The 24,807-nt window shown below is 46.0% G+C and overlaps 1 protein-coding gene across 1 annotated transcript in view; it reads left to right on the top strand.

Annotated features, from left to right (window-relative positions):
* Window positions 1–21,373, top strand: part of ANKRD33B (ankyrin repeat domain 33B) — a 94,609-nt gene extending 73,236 nt beyond the window's left edge. Inside the window, exons 3-4 of the mRNA XM_065399994.1 lie at window positions 9,741–9,881; window positions 20,523–21,373. Coding sequence (XP_065256066.1) covers window positions 9,741–9,881; window positions 20,523–21,373 — 992 coding nt within the window. The remainder of the gene's footprint in view (window positions 1–9,740; window positions 9,882–20,522) is intronic.
* Window positions 21,374–24,807: the final 3,434 nt, after the last annotated feature.

Here is a 24,807-nt window from a genome sequence, read left to right as displayed (position 1 = left end):
ATATTTACCTTCCTTGTAAAGCATGGATGGAAAATAATAATTTCTAAATAAAGATAGCTTGGGGAGCCTTTGCATATAGTGTACTGAATTTACATGCTGCTGCTGACATTATTATTTATTATTATTGTAGTACAGCAGTGGCTAGAAGCCCCAACCAAAACCATTGTACCAGGCACATTCAAACCAAATAGAAAAGACATTCTAGTGGACTACCCAGGCCAGGCATAAAGTGAGTCACAGAGCATGTTTTGAGGGCACTGATACACTTCACAGAAAATATGCTTGGCATATGTATGAGTTAAGCTATGATGGATTACTTATACGGTATAGACACTCCTGTATTTACATAAGAATGGCCATACTGGGTCAGACCAAAGGTCCATCTAGCCCAGTGTTCTGTCTTCTGACAGTGGCCAATGCCAGGTGCTTCAGAGGGAATGAACAGAATAGGTAATCATCAAGTGATCCATTTCCTGTCGTCCATTCCCAGCTTCTAGCAAAACCGGGGCTAGGGACACCATCCCTGCCACCCTGGCTAGTAACCATTGATGGACCTATCCTCCATGAATTTATCTAGTTTATTTTTTGAACCCTCTTATAGTCTTGGCCTTCACAACATCCTCTGGCAAAGAGTTCCACAGGTTGACTGTGTGTTGTGTGAAAAAATACTTCCTTTTTTGTTTTAAGCCTGCTGCCTGCATTTGGTGACCCCTAGTTCTTGTGTTATGAGTAGGAGTAAATAACACTTCCTTATTTACTTTCTCTACACCCATCATGATTTTATAGACCTCTATCATATCCCCCCTTAGTCTCCTCTTTTCCAAGCTAAAAAGTCCCAGACTTGTTAAGTTCTCCTCATATGGAAGCTGTTCTATAGCCCTAATCATTTTTGTTCCCTTTTCAAAACCTTTTCCAATTCCAATATACCTTTTTTGAGATGGGGCGACCACATTTGCACACAGTATTCAATATGTGAGCATACCATGATGTGACGTTCCCCTGGTGTTATCTGGACTGGTGATCTGCTAGGTCACTCCAATCCTTGACTCTGGGAGCCAGACTTTCCCTGCTCTGCTGTGAGAGCCCCCACTCCTGGGCTGTTCACACACAGCCTCTGGCATGTAAGCTGTTCCTTGGATTGTGCAACCGAATGACACTAGCCATATCTACGGTCCCAGACACAACCCTAGGAACCTCCGTCTTGCAGTGTCCAGTTATGCCTGCTGGATGCTGCAAGCTTATATAAGTTCATCAATTTAACAAAGAAATTGATATGTACCAGGCTTGTTATCCCAAGGGGAGTCTCTGAAACGCTTTAAATCAAACGCACTGCTTCAGGTAGAATAAACAAATTTATTAACTACAAAGATAGATTTTAAGTGATTATAAGTCAAAGCATAACAAGTCAGATCTGGTCAAATGAAATAAAAGCAAAACACATTCTAAGCTGATCTTAACACTTTCAATGTCCTTACAAATTTAGACGCTTCTCACCACAGGCTGGCTGGTTGGTTGTCAGCCAGGCTTTCCCCTTTGATCAGCGCTTCAGTCGCTTGGTGTGGTGTCTGTAGATGTAGGTGGAAGAGAGAGGAAGAGCATGGCAAATGTCTCTCCCTTTTATCATGTCCTTTCTTCCCTCTTGGCTTTGCCCCCCTCCCTTCAGAGTCAGGTGAGAATTACCTCATCGCAGTTCCAAATTGATCAAAGGAAGGGGGGGGGTGACTCCTTCGAGAGTCCGATAGATTCTTTTGTTGCTGCCCAGGCCAGCGGCCTTTGTTCCTGTGAGGCTGGGCTGGGTTTGTCCTATACCTGCCCTAATGAGGTGTGAACTGCCTCTCTGCTCTTGGAGAGTTTTTGCCTGGGCTTAATTTAAGCCATGAGGATACATTTTCAGCCTCATAATTACATACATGAAATTATAACCTATAACATTACTGTAACAACAATGCTCAGTGCATCATGAGCCTTCTGAAGACACCTGACATGACAAACTTTGCACTGGATACCACACAATCATTTTACAAGGATGAACATGGGGGTGCTGGGTTTTCCCCCGAGGTACAGAGCATCACACATAGATTTATATAGAGGCAATATGATATTCTCTATCTTATTATGTATCCCTCTCTTAAAGATTCGCAACAGCTTTTTTGACTGCCGCTGCACATTGAGTGGATGTTTTCAGAGAACTATCCACAATGACTCCAAGATCTCTTACTTGAGTGGTAACAGCTAATTTAGATTCCATCACTTTATATGTATAGTTGGGATTATGTTTTCCAATGTGCATTACTTTGCATTTATCAACATTGAATTTCATCTGCCATTTTCTTTCCCAGTCACCCAGTTTTGTGAGATCCCCTTGTAATTCTTCGCAGTCTGCTTTGGCCTTAACTATTTTGAGTAGTTTTGTATAATCTGCAAATTTTGTCACCTCACTGTTTACCCCTTTTTCCAGATTGTTCATCTATGTGTCTGATAATTCTGCTCTTTACTATAGTTTCAACCAGATTGTCTGGTACCGAAGTCAGGCTTACCAGCCTGTAATTGCTGGGATCACCTCTGGAGCCTTTTAAAAAATGGTGTCATATTAGCTTTCCACCAGTCGTCTGGTACAGAAGCTGGTGCCGGTGCCTTTCCCTGGCATGTCCCACTCGGCCAGACTCCCACCTTGGCAGAAATCAGGGGAGGGCGACTTGTGACACCACATGCCCCTTCCCCCATGCAGGACAAAGAACTGCACACCATATGCTGAGCACAGTATTCTTGGTAGGAGGTACACCAAGCACACAGACCAACAAACTCTTTGATGTTGTGATGTTGGAAAATATTTTCCCCCCATTCTGCAGCTTCCTAGTGCCATGCTTCCTCATTCGCAATCCCCTTTCACACCCTCTAAGTGCTGTGACTGTCTCCCACTCCCACTCAACTACTGTATGTATAGCAGCCCAAAGTTACTGCCACTATGATCAGACTTTACATCTGTCATTAATAGTCAGCAATAGCATGCAATTCAAATATAACCATGGTAACTTCTTCTTAGCGCTTCATGAAGCTTTTGTAGCAAACCTGAAATCACACAATACGCACCTGGTTTCAGGTTAGGTACAAACTCTAGCATTCACCTAGGTTCACTGAAACACTGGTGAATGTTTCAAGAGAACCTGGACCAAATTCATGGCTTTATATCAAAACCATATGACAGGTTGAACTCAAAATAAGGTGAAATTTGGCATTTATGACTGTTTTATTTTGAGTTTGTGTTTCTTTGAACCAGAAATTTGAAGCAAACCTCAGGGTACATAAACCCCAGTGGATTGAAATTGAAGAGGTTTGCATGAATCCCTGTGATATTGAACAGCTGAGTTCCACACAGCTCTGCTTAATTTTCTTTGTTACTTTGCTGCAATTTGTTTGTCTTCACTTGAAGTTAGATCCAATTCTCTGGGGAGCTTTGACTATGATTTCCTCCACCCCACTCCCCATCTGTGTCAAATAGCCCAATCTGTAGTTATATCTTTGGTAACATAAAGAAGAGCATCTTTAACCGTAATTAACATAGAGATTTTTTTTAAAAAAATCATTTATTTGTATATAATGCTGTTGTTTTAAATGTCCTCACTATTCTGATGTTCTCTAGACATCCCTGGTTGAAAAGAAGTGTTTCTGCTACATTGAGGCCTTCAGGCTAGGCAGAGGGATACTTACCCATCAAGAGGAACTGAGCATTCTGGGGCCAGTCCCGCAAACCTTCTTTGCACAGAGATTCCATTAGTGTTAATTGTCTTCATTGTCTTATTTGTGACTTGATTCTGCTCCCATTGAAGTCAATAGGAGTTTTGCCATTGAGTGCAACATGAGCAGAATTGGGGCATTTGTTCATGTTATGGGCCCAGTTGAAAGTGAGTGTAAATCATTGTCACTCTAATTTGGATTTTTTTTTTCACCTAGTTTGCACTCATTTTGTACTTAACTAAGTGATGACACTTAGGTGCAGGGCCACTATGCATTTGGGCTTCAATTTCTTTGGCCTTGGCTACACTTGCCGATGTACAGCGCTGTGAGTTAACCCTGACTTCGTGCAGCTGAGTAGGGAAAGCGCTGCACTCTGTCCACACTGACAGCTGCCCAGCGCACTGTCGTGGCCACATTTGCGGCAATTGCAGCGCTGTTGGGAGCGGTGCATTATGGGCAGCTATCCCACAGAGCACCTTTTCCCATTCTGGTGCCGTGGGTTGTGGGAAGGGGGCGTGGGTGCGGGGGATTCTGGGTCCTGTCCCAATGGCCCGTGATGCATCGCTTCGCATCCCAGAAATCCCTTTGTTTCCATCCACCTTTGGCGCCATCTTTCAACGGTTTCAGAGTGCAGCGCGATCTGTCTGCGGGAAATGGAGTCCGAACTGCTGAGGCGTATGCTGACGAGTCTCGCCAGCACGTCACGTTTGGCTGTCGAACTATTCCTTAAGATCCAAAGTGACAGTGAGAGTGAGGGTGAGGAGTCCGACTATGCTATCGAGCCGCGTAACGCGTACGATACGAAATTGCTTGTGGCATTCACGGACATGCTCAGCACCGTGGAACGCCGCTTTTGGGCTCGGGAAACAAGCACTGAGTGGTGGGATCACATCGTCATGGAAGTCTGGGATGACAAGCAGTGGCTGCAGAACTTTCGGATGAGAAAAGCCACTTTCATGGGACTGTGTGAGGAGCTCGCCCCCACCCTGCGGCGCAAGGACACGAGATTGAGAGCTGCCCTGCCAGTGGAGAAGCGGGTGGCTATTGCAATCTGGAAGCTGGCAACTCCAGACAGCTACCGGTCGGTCGCAAACCAGTTTGGAGTGGGAAAGTCGACCGTTGGAATCGTGTTGATGCAAGTTTGCAAGGCCATTAATCGCATCCTACTCAGAAGAACCGTGACTCTGGGTAACGTGGAGGAAATAGTGGATGGCTTTGCACAAATGGGGTTCCCTAACTGTGGAGGGGCGATAGATGGGACGCACATTCCTATTCTGGCACCACCCCACCTAGGATCCGAGTACGTTAATCGGAAGGGGTATTTCTCTATGGTTCTCCAGGCGCTTGTGGATCACCGTGGGCGTTTCATTGACATTAACACAGGCTGGCCCGGAAAGGTGCATGACGCACACATCTTTCGGAACACTTGGCTGTTCAGGAAGTTGCAGGCCGGGACTTTTTTCCCAGAGCGGAAGATCATGGTAGGGGAAGTTGAAATGCCCATTGTGATCCTTGGAGATCCCGCTTACCCGTTAATGCCGTGGCTCATGAAACCCTACACAGGGAGACTTGACAGCAGCAAGGAACGGTTCAACTACAGGCTGAGCCGGTGCCGAATGACTGTGGAGTGTGCCTTTGGCCGTGTAAAGGGCCGCTGGCGATCTCTGTATGGGAAGCTGGACTTGGCTGAAAACAGCATCCCCGCGGTTATATCTGCGTGCTGTGCCCTCCATAATATTTGTGAAGGGAAGGGTGAAAGCTTCACTCAGGCATGGACCTCCGAGGTTCAACACCTGGAGGCTGAATTTGCACAGCCAGAGAGCAGGGCTATTACAGGGGCCCAGCGCGGGGCTGCAAGGATTAGGGATGCCTTGAGGGAGCAATTTGAGGCTGAAAACCAGCAGTGATATCTGGTGCCCTGCACAGGAGTGAAGTGCAGTAGTTCCAATCTTTAGGAATCAGTGTCTGCTTAGCAGACAAGGAGACTTGCAGTGCCTGTTTAGTTCCTGGGCTAAGGAGTCTTTTACTTTATGCAATAATAAAGAATGTTTTCAAAGCCAAAGAATCCATTTATTGAAAAGAAAAAAAAATTATTTATTGAAAAGAAACAAGGGGGTGGAGTGGGGAACAGTACAATCACAGATTCGCATATGTCCTGTCTGGTGTGCTGTGCAGTGAGTGCTGCACTTCAGGATAGCTATACTGCATGGTGATGGGGGTTGAGTGCAGAGGGTAAGGGTCGTGGTTTTCAGGGCTGGGTGGTGAAGATACTGGTGTTGGAGGCAGCGGGTGGCGTGAAGAACACGGAGGTTGGGGAAAGTGGGTTGGAGGTGACAGTGGGGCACAACGGAAAGAGTTTTGGGACAAGGGCTGTAGGGGGAGGTGGCGTTTGCGTTTGCGGTACTGCTCCTCTTTCTGCATGGCTATGAGCACCTGGATAGCGTCTGCTTGGCGCTCCAGGATGCTTATGAGCCTATCAGTGCTTTGCTGCCGGTGCGCGGTGCTTTGCCGCCGGTGCGCTGCATTTTCCTGGCGGATCCTGCTTTCTCTCTCCCTCCAGTCCTGTGCTTTCTCATTCTCTTTAATAGATTGCCGCATCACTTCTTGCAGCATGTCTTCTTTGCTTTTTCGCGGTCTCTTCCTGAGTCTTTGCAGTCTCTGAGCAGGCGATAAGAGGGACGGCTGAGGTCTCAAGGTTGATGCAGCTGTATAGGCAAAATGCAACTTTTAACAGAGGCAGCATTGTTCATACCAGACAGAGTAATGATCCCCCCCGCACTTAAGGAGTAGAAAACACACAGGGTCTACACAATAGCATAATTTTCCCGTCTGAAACAGAGCACACATATCCCACGGGAGCCTCACAATGGTGAGTAAGGGGGACTGATTGTTTCAGGGCTGCACTGTCCTCTGGGTTTCTGTGCCTTGGGGAGAGCCAACAGCTTCAGGGGGCACCTACACTGAACACTGTCCCAACATTTTCCACAGGAGTTCGTCCTGGATGATATCTCGCTGCTGAGGGTGACCTGGGAAGCAAGGGAGGGTATTCTACTGCAATGCGGCTTCCACCCTGGCCCATATGCAGCTTGCCTGTGTGCAGCAATGGTCCCCCCTCCCCTCGCGGCACAGTGGCGCGGACACGTTAGCCTGGCTGGGACAAGGACCACGGCGGCTCTCTCGATAAACCTGCACAAACGCATTGCACACGTTCTGGATGAGACATTCGAGGAGATTACCGAGGCCGATTACCGTGATGTGATAAACCACATCAATGCACTGTTCCGCATCTAGGCATGCATACCTAACCCTCCTCTCCCAAAGAGCCCACACCGAAAAAATTCCTTCCCGAAAAAAAAACTGCTTACCGGGAACCTGCTCTTCCGTTTGTCCTCCACCAAGTACCGGCTGCTGCGACTGGCTACCTTCCTCCTGGCTCGAGAAGAGCTCCTGGCTGCATGGCTCCAGGGATTCCAGGGTGTCTCCATCAGGCCCACCACCATCACTCCCGTTTTCCTCCTCCTCCTCCTCCTCCCCCCCCCACACCGGCTCTGAAGTGTCCATGGTGGTGCTCGGAGTGGAGGTGGGGTTAACCCCAAGTATCGCATCCAGCTCTTTGTAGAATCGGCAGGTCGCGGGGGGAGCACCCAAGCGGCCGTTTGCGTCGCGGGCTTTGCGGTAGGCACTCCGCAGCTCCTTCACTTTAATCCTGCACTGCAGGGGGTCCCGGTCATGGCCCCTTTCCATCATGTCCTTTGATACCTTCCCAAAGGTATCGTAATTCCTACGGCTGGAGTGCAGCTGGGACTGTACAGCTTCCTCCCCCCAAACACTGATGAGGTCCAGCAACTCGCCATTGCTCCATGCTGGGGCTCGCTTGGCGCGTGGAGGCATGGTTACCTGGAAAGATTCGCTGATAGCACTCCACGCCACGCCGGGCTGAGCAAACAGGAAGGAGATTTTTAAAATTCCCGGGGAATGTAAAGGGTTGGTCACATGGTTGGTTACCTGAGGCCAGGGCAGTAGAGTTTGAACTGATGACCAGAATGCCTAGAACAGGCATTGTGGGATACTGCCGAATAATTCTGGAGGCCATTCACAGCGCATTGGGCGGCCACACTGGCGCCGCAGCGCTGCAGTTGCTATTCCTCTCGGAGAGGTGGAGTACATGCAGCGCTGCAACCACGGAGATACAGCGCTGCAAATGCCTTGCCAGTGTGGACGGGGATTGAGTTACAGCGCTGGGGGCGGCTTTACAGCGCTGCAACTCGCAAGTGTAGCCAAGGCCTTTGATTCTTGCACAGTTTAAACTCCTGTTTTAGGTTGTCTATGAAATTGCTTGAGTTTCAAGGAAGTTTCCAGTTAAACAAATAGATTGGTGGGATTTGGCAAATCTCAGAGACGGGTGAGACTGAAAACATCGTTAACACTATGACTACAGATATATCTAAAACCATTTAACTGGCAAAAAATTCGCTTTTTCTGCCTTCCAGAAGAAGTGTAGGATTGTGTTGGTGCAAACAACTGCTGATGAAAACTGCACCAGATGTGCTGCAACAAATTTATTTTAAAAATTGCTCTGTCTGAATTAAAATCTGCTTCAGTAACATTTCTGGATATACTTGACAGCCATGCATTGCAGAATATCCAACTGGATTGCCGAGTCAGATGACAGAACATTTTTTACAGCTCACAGTAGTTAAGTTGTGATTGTTCCAGCTGCCTGACAGACTGCATTATTATACAAACTATCAAACCATCATAAAATAAATGACAAGTGAAGGGAAAACTGTTTTGAATAAGTCATAATGGCACTAGATGTTTGTCATCTTCTGTTAGTCCAGTTATAAAGGCTTGATGTTTTAATTGATCTTCAGGCTGTTAGCTCCTTAACACTTATTATTTTATCCAGTGATAGTCTTCCAGTGCTCTGCATATCCCTGCTGGCACCAGTGACACTGGCACACAAACCAAAGGAAATGAAAGGCAGCAATGGCCATTTTTGGAGAGTAAAACTTGACAGCAGAACATCAGTCACATTGATTTTACTGTGAAGCCAGTAAAGCAGCCCCACTGGCCTATTGCTAATAAGTGGCCTAGTGCCTCTCCACAGCCAGGCAAGGAAAGAAATGGTGAAAAAGAGCAAAAAAAGAACACAAATAATCCCTTTGTCTAATATCAACTCACCCAAAGTTCTGTTGAGATTTTCAGCTCTGACTGCCTAGTGCAACCAGACATTAATCAAACTCCATGATTTTAGAGAAAAGGACCCAGCTGTCTGCCTATCTCCATGGCAGTATCTTGTCCAGTTCTTTAAAAATATGTGTGTACAATTAAGAACTTCACACTTGCATCAGACCTTCCATTTTCAAAGGGTTTTAGGGGTGAGTTTGGTTTTCCCACAAGCCCTGTGTATGGGGCAGGATGTCTTTGCACTGCCCTAATAGCAGACCCTGATGCATTCTGTGTTTTGGCTTCCCCCATTCCAGCCCTATAACTGGCACAGCCTACATCCCCTAGTGCCGTTATGCTGGCCGGCACATTGGAGGTGGTGGAACCACACAGCTCCACCCATTCCCTATCCCTTCCTACCAATATGAACTGGGGGACACATAGTAGCCCCACTTACTATGACATGCCACAATATGGTCCTTAGCTATTCCCCACAACAACCCCCGAGGTGGGAGTGTTATGTACATCAGTTTTTATAGAGGGGAAAGCCATATTCAGAGTCAATGTCAGAGCTGGGATTAGAACCCAGGAATTCCAGGCTCCTGTTCCCATGCTCCTGTCAGACCATCAAGACACTTTAAGAGTAAATGCTAATGACTGCAGCATGTGAAAAGGGATGTGAGAATGGCATAGTATTAAGTAGCCATGGCTTGCATATTTGATAGCTGGTAGTGGTCAATTAAAAGTTTCAGGCAGTCTAAACCTCAGAGTGATTCTTAACTCTAATATTTTTCTGTAGTGATAACTCTTCTCTCCCTTGTTTTATCCTTCTACAGGGCATATAACCATTACTAACTACTTGTTGAACTATTTTCCTGGTCTTGATATTGAGAAGAGGAATGTATTTGGATTCACAGCACTGATGAAATCTGCAATGCAAGGCCGAACTGAATGTGTCAGAGCCTTAATGTTGGCAGGTATGTGAAATTATTTGCTTCATCAGTACTTCTTGCTCTGAATAAGATAGCAGTAAATCAATGAAAAGCTGGCCTTTCCAGTATTTACTTTATTGAGAGGCGTGGTGGAGCTATTGATATAAATGAAAACAATTTCTGAATGTCTTGTAAATAGAGACATGAAGCAGTTTTATTTATTAATTATTATTATTATTATTGTTACAATAGTACTTTACAGTACTGTTGAATTTCCATCTGAGCATCTCAACGGAAATTACAAGCATTCATTGGTTTAGACTTGCATCATCCATGAGAAGTAGATAAGTATTATTATCTGCAATTTTTCAGATGGGAAAACTGAGGCATGGAAGGTTAAATGACTTGTTCAAGGTCACACCGCATGTTTGAGGCAAACTAAGGAACAAAACACAGATCTCCTTTGGCCATGCTTTACCAACAGTATATCTATTCTTACAATATTAGAAGAGTAGCGTACAGTAATTTTTTCTTTTTAATCTTGGTAAAATATGGGACCAGATACATTGCTACAAAATTGGGCCTGAAAGATTTGAAAAACCTGGGATGATTTTTGACTTTATAAGAAAACCTAGAAGTTTTGATGTGATATTGAGTTTCATTACAAACATTTCACACAGCTCAAATACTATGAATATGATACAATATTAAAATATGATCTGATAACTATGTGTCCAGAATTATAAAGCCACCTAATGTTAAATAATAAGGCACGATAAGCTGTGTATGGTAGTTAGATATAACTCCTTCTTAGGGTATGTCTACACAGCAAAGAAGAATCCACAGCTGGCCTGTGCTAGCCAACTTCGGCTCGTGGAACTAGGGCTGTGGGGCTGTTTCATTGCCATGTAGTCTTCCAATTTGGGCTGGAGCCCAGGGTCTGGGATCCTCTATCCCCCAGAGTCATCATGCGGGAGGTCAGACTAGATGACCATATTGGTCCCTTCTGACCTTAAAGTCTATGAGTCTATGAGTCCTAGAGCCTGGGCTCCAGCCTGAGCCTGGAAGCTTACACAACAATGAAACAGCCCCGTAGTCCGAGCCCTACGAACCTGAGTCTACAGCTGGCGCGTGTAGACTGTGTAGACCAGTGGTGGACAGCCTGCGGCCCATGGGCCGCACGCAGCCTGTCAGGGCAATCTGCTGGTGGGCCGCGAGACAGTTTGTTTACATTGACCGTCCGCAGGAATGGCTGCCCGCAGCTCCCAGTGGCCGCAGTTCACCATTCTGGCTAATGGGAGCTGCGGGAAGCGACGGCCAGCACGTCCCTGCAGCCCGCGCCGCTTCCCACAGCTCCCATTGGCCGGGAATGGTGAACTGCGGCCACTGGGAGCTGCGGGCAGCCGTGCCTACGGGTGGTCAATGTAAACAAACTGTCTCACAGCCTGTCAGCGGATTGACCTGACGGGCCGCATGCAGCCTGCAGGCCACAGGTTGCCCACCACTGGTGTAGACATTCCCTTACTTGGCATTGTTGCTCTGTGAGCAATCATTATACAGTGGATCATGTAAAAAACTAAATAAAATAAAAACCCTGCATCCCTTGTGTGTCTGAGTACATATAACCTTGTGCCATTAAGCACAATTTATAGAATGTTTGGCATGTTCTTTTGTGAAGGCTAGGGCTCTATAATGTGTATTTCAGAGAAGGAGGAAGCACTTTCCTTGATTATCCTATTAAAATGACATCAAGTCATGAGAAAGGAAAATATATTGTTATAGCCACTTAATTACAAATAGCAAATTGGAATAACTGCATTCTGCATGGATTTTGAAATGTGATTTATTTATTACAAGACTCATTTACTATTATTATTGTGGTATGGCAGCACTACTATAGTTAAGCTTGCACCATGACATCTATTTAAAGGTGGACCTTTTTAAGTCCTCTAAAATCAACATGCTTAGTCAGATTTCTTTGAAATTTAGCGTGCCTCAAGAATATGCAAGTAGGGTTAATGACCCAAATTTGGACTCATTTAAGCCCAGAGTTCCAGAAATATAAGCCTTGAAAAAAATACCCATTTTAAAAAAGAAACTGTCTAGGTGGATTTTCCCCCCCCGAGCTAAAGATCAAACTACTGATGTGGTGCAGGTCAAAATGATCTCAGTCTGTTGAGGTTTACCCAAGGTAGTACATGGCACTCACTAAATCTCTGGGGGACACAAATTGAGAACAGTATTTAAGAAAATGTACATTTTGAGAACTGTTCATGCTCCAGTGCAGAAAAATGGCTAGACGGTTTCTATTCCCAACATTTTATATGCTTTAAAGTTCAGCTCCTGTAAGTGCTCTAAAATCTGAACATTTATTCAGATTGCTTTGAAATGTGGTGAAAGGGTGTGCCTCACAGGATCACTGAGTAGCATTAGTGATTCAAATTTGGGGTCATCTAACCTAGGGTTCCCGAATTACAGCCAATCCGCCCCCCCCCCCAACCCAGTTTCCTTCTGCTGCCTTGTACTGTTACAGTGAGAGGGTCTGACTGGATGAATCACAGACCTTTTGAGGGCTGTGAACTCACCCTTCAATTAAAATAACTAAGGATAAGTTAATCACAAGCCCGCACATAAGGGCTTGGCTACACTTGCGAGTTAGAGCGCATTAAGCAGCCCTGGGCGCCCTAACTCATGACCCGTCCACACTGGCAAGGCACTTAGAGCGCTCCTGGTAATCCACCTCGGCGAGAAGCATAACGCTTGGTGCGCCTTGGGTGAAACGCCTGGGCATCAGTGTGAATGAGGTGTTGCATTACTGCGCTCTGATTGGCCTCTGGACATCCCATAATCCCCTTAAGTCAAGTGGCCACTCTTGTCATTGTTTTGGAATCACTGCAGGAATGCGGCTATCAAAGCAAACCATTACTGTGGAATGCTGTGTGTGAGAGAGCGAGGCGGGGGGGGGGGGGGCGGGAAGGGGAGATTTGCTGCTCTCTGAACTTACAAGACAGTATGCTAGCATGCTCTCAGCTCCCAAAAAACCCACTCTCTCCCCCCACATACACACAACACACTCCCTGTCACACTCCACCCCACCCCACCCCATTTGAAAAGCATGTTGCAGCCACTTGCATGCTGGGATAGCTACCACAATGCACTGCTCTCTGTGGCTGCTGCAAGTGCCGCAAATGTGGCCATGCCAGTGCGCTTGCAGCTGTCAGTGTGGACAGACTGCAGTGCTTTCCCTACTGCGCTCTACAAAGGCTAGTTTAACTCAAAGCACTCTACATTTGCAAGTGTAGCCATACCCTAAGACAAAAGGAGGTTTGAATTGATGGCTGGAGGTTGCTACAATTTGTGAGTTGGGTGGCAATTTCATTTTTTGGGGAAATGTAATCAAAGGATTTGGGGGGGGAAATTAAACATTGGTATGCCTGCTGGGAGGAGAGATTTGGGGTGGAGGTGTGGGGGAGGGTGGTTTGGGGCTGCGGGGAGAGGAGGGGGGTTATGGGAAGGGGAAATAAATGGGGATGGATGGTAGGGGAGACAAGGTTGGGGACTTAGGTAAGGGAGGCATGGCACCCTACAGCCCTGCTAGTGCACCCCAGCCCCTCCACCCCTATCCCCATGCACCCACAGCTCTGCCAATTCACCCCAACCCTCTGAGCCCCAATCCCCTGCAGCCAAACCTTCCTGTAGCTTAATCCCCTCCAGCCCTGCCAGTGCACCCCAAGACTGCTATGACTAAGTGTTAGAAGAACATTCATTGAGAAATTGGAAGGTTCCTAGCTGACTGAAAAATGTGTGCTGTATGGCATAGAAATACTTTCTCTCAAACATAAAACTGTCAGTATTGGGGAGCAGAAACACTGTCTGTGATTTCTCTTCCTGGCCCTGCCACAAACCCCACCCTCCAACCATTCAGCAACGTGACCAGAAACGCCATTTCACTGTCATATAGTTGGCCTTCACTCCAGGTACTGCATGTGAGCCAGGCTGTGGGAGGTGGGGCGGAATTAACAACAATAGAAATGTTTGTATGCCAGGGAGTGAAGATTTCAGGGAGATGAGTTCCCTGCTTGTGGTGGGGGGCCTGTGTACAGCATTGGGGAGGGGCCAAGTTGGAGGGGGAAATGTAGCGAATGGATCAGGGCCATGACTAGGGATGTGTGGTGAAGCAAGGCTGGTGGGGCCCAGCTGGTGTGTGTGTGTGTTTACATGGGGTGGGCTGGCTCACCAAGTTGCAGGACATGATATGTACAACTGTCTAAATGACCACTAACTCCTACCAACACCATATGTTTTCCTGTTTAAAAAAAAACTATGAAATTCAATGGCAAAGAACTATGTTAACACAGAGTTAAGGTTGCTTGGCAGTATGTCATCATGCCCATGCTCTTTCAGCAGTGCCCCAATACACCCCATTAACACAAATACCTTTACTCTGCCAGCCTCACAGTTGCGGAAATGTACAAATTCTTCACCTCCTTTTACAACCCAGTAAAGGAGTCACTCTCACCCACCATGATTCCAGCTAACACTATTAAAGGACTTGCCACCTTCCCTCTACCCTCTTTGAGCAATGCCTCAATATGCACACACTCACACTGGCCCTTGGCACTATAAGATTCAGATCCTGGCACACAGTCACACACTTAGCCAACTCCCCAGAAAGAACATTCCACATATACTCGTTAAGAACCCTTCACACCTTTGATAGCCCTTTACCCTGAGGGAACATCTACATTGCAGCTGTGTGATTCCCAGCTCATGTAGACTTCAAGCTAATGCGCTAAAAACATCCATGTAGCTGGGGTTGCACGGGCAGTGGCTTGGGCTAGCCGCATGGTCCCCTGAATACATGCTGGGCAGATAGCCCAAGTCACTGCCCGTGCTGCCCTGGCTACACTGATATGTTTAGCATGCTAGCTTGAGCAGAGGTACCATGGGTACATCTATGCGAACTGGGAATCACAGTCCCACCTCAAATGTAGATATACCATATGTCATGCTGTCTGGGGTAGCTCAGCACTGAGAGTACCAACTTCAGGGCAGACCCCCCCAAACTGGTGGCATGGTCTATAATTAGATTTCACCATGCCAGTACCAAATGTGAACTCCTGGATCACTATAACAGTCTTACCATGGAGTCACAGACAGTGCCCTTGGCTTCTCCAGTCTATCTTACCACTCAGACAAGGACATTAGTGATAAATGGTCATTTTCATCAAAAATTCACCCCATATTCAGGTTGCTTCCAGTCCCAAGAGACCAGTCACTTACCCCAGATCAATTGTTACCCTGGATCTTACACCAAAGACAAGGCTTGTAGCCAATCCTGAAATGAACTATCTCTAAAGGTTTACTAAATAGGAAAAAGAAATGAGAGCTATTTACAGATTAAAGCAAGCAAACATATGCACGCAAATGAGTTATTACCTATATCCTAAGAGTTACAGTGTTTTAGTGATCTGTCAATTCAAAGTGTCTTTCGGAGCATACCTACGAGGTTAACCCTGGGAATCTCTGGCTTCAGTTTGGTGTCTCTAGCCTCTCAGAGTTCAAACAGGAAAGAGATGGAAAATGTTCCGGTGACTTGTTAAGTAAGGTAAAGCCTCGCAGGGATATGTATCATATTGTTAATGCTGAAAATGTGCAGTATACAGGAATAAGCTTATCTTGTGACTATAGTAGGGATACAAGAGTACAAGGGAAAGGTAATGATTTGGGTACCTTAGCTCTGCATTTCCGTACTTTCCAACTGTTTAAGAATAGTTTTACAAGTAGCTTATGTTAAAGGACCATTGAAGTTTTCAAACATTTGAAAGCCAGGAAGCTTTAAGATCTTCCTCTGACTGCCCCCTTCCCCACACTTAAATTACTGAGATGTATTTACATCATTAAGTCCAGTGTTGTGAGGTTTTTAGACTGGCAATTTCAGCTATGCTTAGATGTAGTGCATTGTAAATCCTGAAGCTTGCTAGTCATACTGAATAGTAAGCAAGTAAGTAATCAGAAAACAAGTGTAAGAAATTTTGTGATGGCGTTCTTCAAAGCCGTGGATTCCATGATTTTCCATGTTTGCTTTATTATCATGACTTTCCCTTTCCCCTCTGCCCCATAGGACTAAAGTGGTATCATTGCTTCAAAGGATGTTGTTGGTATGGTGACATGTCCCCTATGTGCACGTGTATATGTGAGTGAGAAAGAGTTTGCCACTAGACCCACTGCAGGACAGAAGGGTGAAGTTTCTGATGCCAGTGGAATTCCCCATACAGAATACTGCAGATCGGTGACTCTCAACCTTTCCTGACTACTGTACCCCTTGCAGGAGTCTGATTTGTCTTGCGTACCCCCAAGTTTCACCTCACTTAAAAACTACTTGCTTACAAAATCAGACATAAAAATACAAGTGTATAGGCAACCTATTACTGAAAAATTGCTTATTTTCTCATTTTATCATATCATTATAAAATAATGTAATTGGAATATAAATATTGTACTTACATTTCAGTATATAGAGCAGTATAAACAAGTCATTGTCTATATGGAATTTTAGTTTGTACTGACTTCGCTAGTGCTTTTTATGTGGCCTGTTGTAAAACTAGGCAAATATTTAGATGAGTTAATGTACCGCCTGGAAAACCTCTGTGTACCCCTGGTTGAAAACCACTGCTGTAGATTATAGCCCAGTATGCCAATGTAAATGGGTGCCTGCCCTGTAGTGCCCACTGCTGGCCAAGTGTGGCTTTGCTGAGGCCTGCCTCAGTTTCCTCTTCACTCAGACCCTTCAAAAAGTCCTCACAGTACAGATATCTATTCCTCTCCCTGGGGCCAATTTATTAAGTCCTGTACAAAGTTTTTCCAAATAGAACTTAAACCTACAAAGTCTTCATCCTAGGTTCAGATGGTCACAGCTCCTCCTCCCTGAGGGTCTGGCTTCCATTCAGACTTCAAACACTCTTCTGCACAACCTTCCTCTCTGAGGGTCTGATTTCCTTCCCTCCTAGCACCTGTTGCTTGGAGTATGGCCTTCTCCACAGGCTTTCCTGCTGGTGTCTTCCTGCAAGACTCAGGGCCCTGCAGCAGCCTTATGCTATGCTGTGTCTACAGGCATCTGCCAACCTGTACCTGCAGCCGTCTCCCTCTTTATAAGGCCCAGGTGCCTTCCCTTAAGCCCAACTGGGCAGCAGGTAATCATTCCATGTGCCCTGAACCCTGCTTCCTCTTAAAGGGATCAGTCACCCTGTGACAGCCAACCTTATAATGAGGATGATCAAAGCACTATGGAGTAATTTCTGCTGTAAATCATGACCAGAAGGTATTTACTGTGTACATGTATTAGTGATATTATTAGTGTATTATTACCTGCGACACTGGCAATGCAAGAGCTCAGTACTGGAGACTAACCAAGTTTCCAACCTGCTTTAGTACTGGGTATAGAAGTCGCATGGGGGAAACTGTAGGGAAAAATGTGATGAATGATTGGAGCCCGATTTTCAGAGTGGCTGTTCTTTCTGAAAGTCGGCGTGTTAAGGTTGGGAACCAAAATACTGAGGCAGCCACAGTCACTAGTCACTTTGGAAAATCTTGGCCATAATGTTTAATCTTTAAAAAATGTGAATGTACTTTTTGGAATGTAAAATGAATGTTAAAGCAGGTTAATTACCGTTCTGCAGTTACTTCCATTGGGCTGCTGCACTGCCAAGGTCACAACTGATATCACTTCTTAGCAAGATAACCACCTCCAGCAGAAGACATGCAGAAATGCCAATTGTGATTAAAAATGGAGGGCCAGATAGTGCTACTCCAGTGAAACCATTGGAGCTGCTGTGGATTTACACTGGTGTAACAGAGCAGAATCTGGACCTTAAATAATACATTTCATAGTGTATGGCCACAGGGCCAAACCCTGAAAGTGAAAGTGTTGCCTGGCTGAGAGCTTCAGAGTTGACCTGACTAGAGTTCTACTTACTCTAGCATTCTCATATTACTAAACTGAGCAAAATGGGTGCAGTTTTCCTTGAGGATTCCATTTAATTGAAGTCCTGATACTACTTTATTTAGTGGGGCCGGTATTTTTTAAAAGAGATGCAGATTTAACCAGAATTTTAGATCCTACTTCTTATTAACAGACTTGCATACATTGAGAAGAAACCCATAGTTGTTTGTCTATTCTGTCACTAATCAGATAGGATAAAGGAGCAATGCAGGAAATGTAAGACTTACAACTGGATTTTAATAAAAAAAAATTCATAGTACCCTGGGCATTTTTATTCAGAGGTCTGAAATTCTGATTAATTGGAACTCTGATGCTTTGGCGGCCCAGCACAAACACAGCAGCAGTGATGTCAGTTTTGCGGATAACAATCTCTTGAGACATGAAACCTCATTAACTGAATATAATATTAATATCCCAAAGTGACACATCTACTCAAATTAGTTGCTTGAAAAACAGGATTCGGGACATGATTTAATCTGAAGAAAATGAGGACTAAGGGCAATGCACACATTTTCTAAAAGAAGACTCGTTAGACCAGCCTTAAATCTGAATGACAAATAGTTCAATAAGCCTGCTATAACCTTTGAAAAAGGGCTTGAATATTGATGTCTGATCCAATTGGTAAAGTCCCTAGAAATGTTGTTGAATGAGGAATTTGTTTAGGAATGTTTCTGGATTTGCAAAGTAAGTCAGTAGCGTCTTAAAAAGATCTTGTGTCACACAAGACTTCATTAGATGAGACATAAAATCAGCATTGAGTATGCTGCTAAAAGATTTGGATTTCTGTATTCGGTAGATTTCTTTTGTGAGATATAGCTCCAAAAAGAGCTGGGAATGTGTCAATTTGTATTGATAGAACCTGAAATCATAGAAGAGGCAGCACAAATGGTGAGCTTAATGGACCTTTGTAAATGGTCTCTGATCAGTTTGGACAAATGTATCTGAGTAAGAAGAAACAGTGTATTTGACTGTGGTTTAGAGACAGAGCACAGCTCTTCCATGATTCTACATCTGGAATATATCTGGAGGCAAACACACTTGGGTTTGTGTTGCCTGTTTGCAAACAAATCCAAGTGGAGATGGTTAACCTGTTTAATCATATATCAGAATAGCCACCTCCCCTAGCATCGGGTCTGGCTGGACGATCTGCCCTGGAATTGTTGATGTTTTGGTTTTTTATGTGTGTGTGGTTTTGGGGGTGGAGGGGAAGTGTGCGTGGGAGGTTGGCAATCAGCAAACTTGATCTGAAAACGCAGGGCCAGTTTAAACACATTCAGAATCCACAGTACATGGTTGGGGGCCCTGTCCTATGTAATAAATCATTCCCACCCTAGGCTTACTATTAAAATGTATGTTGTATGAACACAACAAACAAACAACTCCCATGCAATTCCCTATATTCCTAGAGAGACCTACGTAAGTTGGAGAGGAGAAGGAGTGCAGGCACAGGTGGGGTTGAGGAAAGGTTGGGGGTCCAGGGACAATCAGGTTAAGGGGACAGGCTGAGAGGGGGAAAGATGAAGGAAGAGGAGGCTGGTGTAGGGGAAGAGAATAGGGGTTCAGAGACAGATAGGCTGATGAGGAGATGAAGAGTAGTCCAGGGCCAAACATCATGGCCTCTACTCTATCATATTCTTGTTGACCTCTTTACAGCTTTTGATACTGTTAACTAGATTCTTCTTGAAATCCTGTCCTCTGTTAGCTTTCAAAATATTGTCCTTACCCTGCTTCTGCTCCTGCTTCTCTGACTGCTTCTGCGGTGTCTTATTTGGTGGGTCCTCCTCTTCCTTCCCTCTCCTTCTTTCGGTGGGGTCCCACAGAGTTCCATTTTCGCCCCCTCCCCTTCTTGCTCTGTACCCTGTCTCTGATGATCTTCTCTGCAAACATGGCTTTAACTATTACCTTTATATAGATTCCTCAGAGATCTACTTCTGTTTGCAACCTGTCTCCCTCCATCCTTACCACATCTTGGCCTAGCTTTCTGACGTTTCCTTGTGGGGTCTGGCCATCAGCTGAAACTTAACATGGCTAAAACTGAGCTTCTGATCTATCACCCACGTTCTCCCTTCTCCCTTCTTTATCTATCACAGTGGACAGCACCATCTTCCTCCTTGTCACTCAGGGTATGTCTACACCAGAAATGCGCCAGTGGCACAGCTGCACCTGCACTGCTGTAGTGTAGACATTTACTACAGAGACAGAAGGGGTTCTTCCATTGCTATATGTCTCTTTACTCAGTAGTGACTGGTCCAGATATAGGAAAACAGTCTGCTATTACTACCAGTTACTCCATTAGCTCAAGTGAACAGAGGTCTGTGCTGTGGATCTAAAGGTTTCAGTCCTATTTGTGACCAACGTGGGGGGGTCAGTATGATTCCACATGGGTTGTGTGGTGTTTTTTGTTTTATTTTTGTGTTTTTTATTTTCAGTGTGCTGTTTAAAAATAGGAATTTATATACAGGAAAGCTACATTAAAAACAATAAAGTTGCAAAGTCAAGCACTCAAAAGTCAGGGAATTCCAGAATTGTGTGTGTGCATTATGATACAGTCTTCAATTACATAATCACATACTATTTTTCTTGACAGGATCCCTGCTTCATTCAGTTTTGATTATGGCAGTGGGAGTTGAAGTGTGCACGGTATAACCAATAAACGCAAATGTTTTTCCTTTCTCTCCTTTAAGGGGCAGATGTCCACGCGACTGACCCAAGCCGTGGAATGACTCCACGGGAATGGGCTTGTTACACAGGAAGATCAGAAGCAGCCTTCCTCATGCAGAGGCTGATGGACAGGCCATGCCCTGAGCAGTTTTGTGAGCAGTATAAGTCAGAATGGCCAAAGATGAAGGAACTTCTTGCCAAGGCTGCAGAACCAAAAAACTGTTTGCAGAGGATTTCGGAGGGTGTGAGGTCAGCAATGTCATTCAGGGCTTCCTGTGGCCCTGAAGAAGATGGTGTTCTTGACCACATGGTTAGGATGACTACAAGTTTAAACAGCCCCTTTATTGCCATATCTTGCAGGACTGTGTGCCCAGGGAGCCCACCCTGCGTGGGGAAACGCACACTGGCTGTGCAGGAAATCCTTAGGAAGCAAAGAGCCCAGGATATCCGATCTCAGGACAAAGCCCACGTTAGCAGCTATGAGAAATTATTTCAGAACTCCAGAGTCATGCTGATCCCCAAAAAGAAGGACCGGCGGGCTAGTCTGCAGCCCCTCAGCCTCACAGTAGCTCACATGAACACTGTGGTCACAAGGAAAGCAAGCCTCCTGCCACTGCATCTACTGAGAAGGAGCAGTGTGAGACCAGGATTTGTCATCCCCAAAGTGCGTGTCAACAAGGCTCCTCCACCCACCTACCAACCAGAGAAAGTGAGGAGGAAGAGCAGTGCCAAAGATGGCACTTATCTACAGATTCCCAAATGGAGATACAAAGAGCTGAAGGAGGAGCGGAAGAAGGCAGAGGAACAAGAGAAGAGGAAAGCAGCAGAGGCTCAGAAACTGAGGCACGGGTCTCCGCAGAAAAACAGGACATGACTCAATGGTGGGGATGATGTCAGACATTCCATTGTTAACAGACTGTGCACATCAAAGTGTAGGGGCAACTAAATTGAATAATGGCCCTATGGCACTGAAATAGCACATGGGCTATCACTGACTGTATCTGGTGGAGTGTGAGGAAATCTTGGGGCTGAAGTGTAAAAAATTGTTTGTTTGCCCACTGGCAGAAAATTGAGGTGGTGATTTTTTCCCAAGATTAACAGCTGAGAAACAGCCTCTGTGGCACATATTCATGACAGAGCCATGTTTTGTGTTCATTTTCTACTGGATAAAATTAAGGGCTTCAGCTTTTGATACTAGTCACTCTCCCTTCCCCTTCGGTAGGACCGTATGAATTGCAATGCTTTGTAATAATAATGAAAACGACAAAGAGTTTAAGGTTTGCCACAATCTTGGTACAGTAGGTGGAGGGTAATGAATCCAGGGCTATATGTAATGCATATCTTTTTGAATATGGTAAAGCACTTTATGATTAACATTTTAATTCTGAAAACCAGAGTTTAAGACATCAAAGGTATCAAACGCTACACATGTACTGTCTGAATGAATGTAATTCTTAACGCTATTGGTTTTACTCTTTGAAGATAAAAAATGGCTGCATATCTAATATATACACTGTCTCAACAACTGAGATAATCAGATCCCCACTTGATGTAAATCAATCTGGCTCCATAAACGTCAATGGAGCTACACCCATTTACACCAGGTGCGGATTTGGCCCAATTTTTTAATGTCATGGTCAACTTTAAGATTTCCCTCCTCCCTTACGGTTTTTCCTTTACTTGCTATCGGCCTTCTTCTCTTTTGTCTCAGGGAATGTGCTACTCCACTCTCGGATCATTGCATTTACCTACAAAATCATCGGATGGTTGAAGGTTCTTTTACTAAATCTAAGTTTGCCCCTTGGGAATGGTCCAGCATACAACCAGAAAGGACCAGATGATCACTCAAATAATGAAATTGTCTTCTCCTACCTTCAAGAAGTAGATCAAGGATAGTGAGTGCAGCAGTACTCTATGAAAATAATCAAAAAGGTCATATGAGGCAGCCCATTCACCAGCATTTGGAAATCCAGGATAGTCATCCTGGCGAGGGTCTGACATAGTACATCGTGGGTGCCAAATGGGGAGTGCTGCATCTACCATCTCCATCCCAGTCCTTGGGAAACCATTTCTTAATATCAAATTCACAGCAGGAATCACCCAAGCTGTTCTTAAACTGGCAAATGAGGAGCAACGTGCCAGGCATATTGTTCCACACCCTTCCTGGATCCCATAAAACTAATAAAGTATGCTGCATGTGGTAGCTTTGCCAGCATCAAAGCCCTATGACTTTCAGAGCAATTCCCTAAGTCCCACACATAATCCTAGCTGTAACGTTAGAACATGAGTGGCATTTATGGCCACAGAAATGGACCGTTCCTGTACGCACATAGCCCATTTGAAACTCAGAGTTTATTTCAGTCCCTATTAAGGCTATTTTGGTTCTAGCAAGAAGAAAGTGTACAGGGCATAGAAAACCACTTGTAAATTTAGGAATTTTCTATAGATTTTTTTTTTATAGCAAGTTAGCTGACAAACTTTGGTAAGAGCTCTGTGCTTGCTACTTGCAATAGAAAGATAATGTTAATAGTAGTATTCAAAAGAAAACAGCAAGGCATACAGTAAATAATGCACCTATGTTTTTATATTTCCTTCCATTTCAAAAGCACTGTATTGCTCTGTGTTCATTTCACTGTGTTATTCTGCATTCAAGACTAGATAGATCTTAAATGAGAATATTACTTAAAATGTTAATGCGTAAGTAACCCCCCTTCACTACACTCTACAGCAGGGGCAGGCAAACTTTTTGGCCTGAGGGCCGCATTGGGTTTTCGAAATTCTATGGAGGGCCAGTTAGGGGAGGCTGTGCCTCCCCAAACAGCCAGGCGTGGCATGGCCCCCGCCCCCTATCTAACCCCCCTAACTTCTCGCCCCCTGACGGCCCCCCCGGGACTCCTGCCCCATCCAACCCCCCCTGCTCTCTGTCCCCTGACTGCCCCCAGATCCCCTGCCCTTAACTGCCTCCCACCACCCCATCCAACCCCCCTTTCCTTCCTGACTGCCCCCCCAGGACCCCTGCCCTATCCAACCACCCCTTCTCCCTGACCGCCCCCGGACCCTCTGCCCCTAACTGCCCCCTGCCCCTAACTGCCCCCCTGCCACCCCATTGAAACCCCCCTCTCCTTCCTGAATGCCCCCCACAGGACCCCTGCCCTATCCAACCACCCCTTCTCCCTGACCGCCCCCGGACCCTCTGCCCCTAACTGCCCCCCGCCACCCCATTGAAACCCCCCTCTCCTTCCTGACTGCCCCCCCAGGACCCCTGCCCCCATTCAATCCCCCTGTTCCCCGCTCTCTGACTGTTCCCCGCTCCCCTATCCACACCCCAGGTCCCTGACCACCACCCTGAACTCCCCTGTCCTCTATCCAACCTCCCCCCCCCCCCGCTCCCTGCCCCCTTACTGCGCTCCCTGGAGCACAGGTGGCTGGCACCAGGATAGGCAGCTGCGCCACCCAGCTGGAGCCAGCCACGCACTGCACAGCACAGAGCAGCGGTTCAGGCTGTGGCTTTGCAGCTGTGCTGCCCCAGAGAGCTCGCCGCCACGCCGCCCAAAGCGGTGCAGTGAGCTGAGGCTGTGGGGGAGGGGGGACAGCAGGGGAGGGGCCAGGAGCTCAGGGGCCGGGCAGGAGGGTCCTGCAGGCTGGATGTGGCTCGCAGGCCATAGTTTGCCCACCTCTGCTCTACAGTACTCTCAATTACAGCCTTCCCAAATAAGGCTCAGTTCCCAAAGGCACTAAGGATGTGACTCTCTAGATCTTGCATCACATCTTCTCAACAGTAATATATTGAAGCAAGACAGGAAACAAGCGATTGCTGCTCTCAAGTTTTCACATTTAAGCAGCTTTAAGAGCTAGCAGTATTTAATAGGCCTCAGTAACTTCAGAGCCAATCAGGACATTGCAGCACTACTGGTGGGACTCACTCCCCTATTCTCCTGCATCACACTCTCTGTCCATTTCTTTTGCATCCACTTGAGAGAACAGTTTCTAGGGAAGCTTTTTGCACTTAGGGCCAGTCAGCCGTTTCTAGTTAACATAGCCCCAAGCAGGTGGTAGGGGTTCTGCCTCCGGGAGGTCCAGTGCAATCCCATCTGCAGCTCCTGGGGAACCAAGCTGCTGTGTTGCTCCTTAGGAAGGTGCAGCATGCATGATGCTTCACAGCAACTGGTCTCACTGGCTGGTGCAGAGAGGTAGACTCACGGCCACAGCACAGTGGGACCCACTGCCGCTGCTATGGTGGAGAGCATGCTTGGTGGTGCTCGCAGGGAGCAGCCCCTAAATGCCGTTGTGGCTGACTCCTTCATAACA

This window comes from Emys orbicularis, chromosome 2 (assembly GCF_028017835.1).
Source record: "Emys orbicularis isolate rEmyOrb1 chromosome 2, rEmyOrb1.hap1, whole genome shotgun sequence".
Lineage (NCBI taxonomy): Eukaryota > Metazoa > Chordata > Testudines > Emydidae > Emys > Emys orbicularis.
Note: the sequence above shows the minus strand (reverse complement) of the source record. Positions and strands in the feature narration are given on the sequence as shown.